The 2,242-nt window shown below is 35.0% G+C and overlaps 1 protein-coding gene across 1 annotated transcript; it reads left to right on the forward strand.

Annotated features, from left to right (window-relative positions):
* Nucleotides 1-6: 6 nt before the first annotated feature.
* On the forward strand, nt 7-2,236 carry LOC100641574 (disintegrin and metalloproteinase domain-containing protein 10-like). Its single transcript, XM_003391609.2, has 5 exons — nt 7-428; nt 533-746; nt 811-973; nt 1,074-1,215; nt 2,152-2,236. Exons 1-5 carry the CDS (start codon nt 187-189, stop codon nt 2,210-2,212), a joined length of 822 nt encoding a protein of 273 aa, XP_003391657.2. The 5' UTR covers nt 7-186; the 3' UTR covers nt 2,213-2,236.
* Nucleotides 2,237-2,242: the final 6 nt, after the last annotated feature.

Consider the following 2,242-nt stretch of genomic DNA (forward strand, 5'->3'; position numbering starts at 1 on the left):
TATTCAGCAACAGGACAGCCAATATATAAAAAGCCACGCCCACTAACTGACGATGAATATTATGAAAATGAACGAGTGAAGAGAAACTCAAAGAAGGTGAACACAGCCAGTGGAGGAAGGTTCTGTCAGATATTTGTGGCTGTGGATCATTTGTTCTTACAACATGTGGTGGGCGGTTCAGAAACAATGGCAATATCAGAAGTGACTACAATATTCTCAAGTTCCCAGAACATATTTCAAACTACAGACTTTGATTCAAATGGACAGTTTGACGGCATTACCCCTCAACTGGTCCGTACTGATATTCTCAACCGTGATTCTTACAATGGGAAGTTCAGGAGTGATAACATTGACGTTAATAGATACCTCAACCTTTGGTCCGAGATTGACCATTCTACCTACTGTCTGGCACTATTAGTGACCTACCGGTAAGATATGTATACCATTGAACCATTATACCATATTGTACCAATATACCGATACACCATTATACCATTGAACCATAGTGCCATTACCCATTGTTTGTTTCTAGTGATTTCAGTGATGGTGTATTAGGTTTGGCGTGGGTAGCTCAGCCCCCCGGGGGTTCTTCAGGGGGTATTTGTGAGGGACGGGTCCGACTCTCAATTGGAGAGAGATCATTAAACACTGCCATAGCTTCTTACCTCAACTATGGTGCTAGGCAACCCAGGGGTGTGGTCACTATCACTGTGGCTCATGAGTTTGGACACAACTTTGGATCACCCGTAAATTAATTAATTTATTTATTATTATTATTATTATTATTATTATTATTATTATTATTAATAGCACGATCCAGAGTCCAGTCAGTGTTCTCCTGGTGGTTCAGGAGGTAATTACATCATGTATCCTAGAGCTACTGACGGGAGACAGGACAATAATGACCGATTCTCTCCTTGTTCAATAAACTCAATATACTCTGTACTGACCACCAAATCAACATGTTTCACTAGTAAGAACTGTTATTATTATTATTATTATTATTATTATTATTATTATTATTATTATTGTTATTATTATTATTATTATTATTATTATTATTATTAAATTAGATGATGGTGCATTTTGTGGTAATGCTATACGTGAGCTAGGAGAGAGGTGTGACTGTGGTATCGGAGATCAAACTGATTGCAATAGAGTGGACCCGTGCTGTACTGCTGGTGAATGCACACTCAATCCTAATGCAGAATGCAGGTAATGTCTAATGCACAATGTGCCTCTATGTTATGACAAGACTATGTACTCTTGGTTATGATCAATTTAAGACAATTTTGAAAAATACCCAAGGCTATAGCCCATGGCTTTTTCCAAAAAATGGCCAAAAAAATCACCCCAAATTTTTATTACATTTTCTGATACATATTGATGTCCTTATGCTGTGTAGAAAGTTTGAGCTGATTACGACTTCAATTTTTCAAGTTACGGCTATTTTAAGAAAATGCCAAAAATCTGAAAAATACCCAAGGCTATAGCCCATGGTTTTTCCCAAAAAATGGCTCCGAAATCACACCAAATTTTTATTACATTTTCTGATGCATATTGATGTACTTATGCTGTGTAGAAAGTTTGAGCTGATTCTGACTTCAATTTTTCAAGTTACGGCCATTTTAAGAAAATGCCAAAAATCTGAAAAATACCCAAGGCTATAGTCCTTGGTTTTTTCCAAAAAACTGCTCAAAAATCACCCCAAGTTTTTATTACATTTTCTGATATATATTGATGTCCTTATGCTGTGTAGAAAGTTTGAGCTGATTACGACTTCAATTTTTCAAGTTACGGCCATTTTAAGAAAATGCCAAAATTCTGAAAAATACCCAAGGCTATAGTCCTTGGTTGTTTCCAAAAAACTGCTCAAAAATTACCCCAAATTTTTATTAGAGCCATTTTAAGGAAACATAAAAATTCTGAAAATATAGTACAGGGACTTTAGTCCGATTTTGGAGCAACTTTAAAAATTAGTAAAAAAATCTAATTTCAATTGAAATGAGCTCAAACTTTCTACACAACTTACATGTACTGTACATGTATATTCATCAAGAAATGTTGCATTATTATTATTATTATTATTATTATTATTATTATTATTATTATTATTATTATTATTATTATTATTATTATTATTATTTCTAGTGCAACTGATGGTTGTTGTGTCCAGTTGTCAGAATGCCACTGCTGGGTATGTATGCCGTGAAGAGACGGAATGTGCTGCTGAGTCATTGTG

Source organism: Amphimedon queenslandica, unplaced genomic scaffold (genome assembly GCF_000090795.2).
Source record: "Amphimedon queenslandica unplaced genomic scaffold, v1.1 AMPQUscaffold_7852_Cont20201, whole genome shotgun sequence".
Classification (NCBI taxonomy): domain Eukaryota; kingdom Metazoa; phylum Porifera; class Demospongiae; order Haplosclerida; family Niphatidae; genus Amphimedon; species Amphimedon queenslandica.

Coding starts and splice junctions, on each gene's coding strand:
- LOC100641574 (XM_003391609.2), top strand. CDS start 187: ATGGCAATATCAGAAGTGACTACAATATTCTCAAGTTCCCAGAACATA. Junction 747..810: donor GACACAACTTTGGATCACCC/GTAAATTAATTA, acceptor TATTATTAATAG/CACGATCCAGAGTCCAGTCA. Junction 1,216..2,151: donor AATCCTAATGCAGAATGCAG/GTAATGTCTAAT, acceptor TATTATTTCTAG/TGCAACTGATGGTTGTTGTG.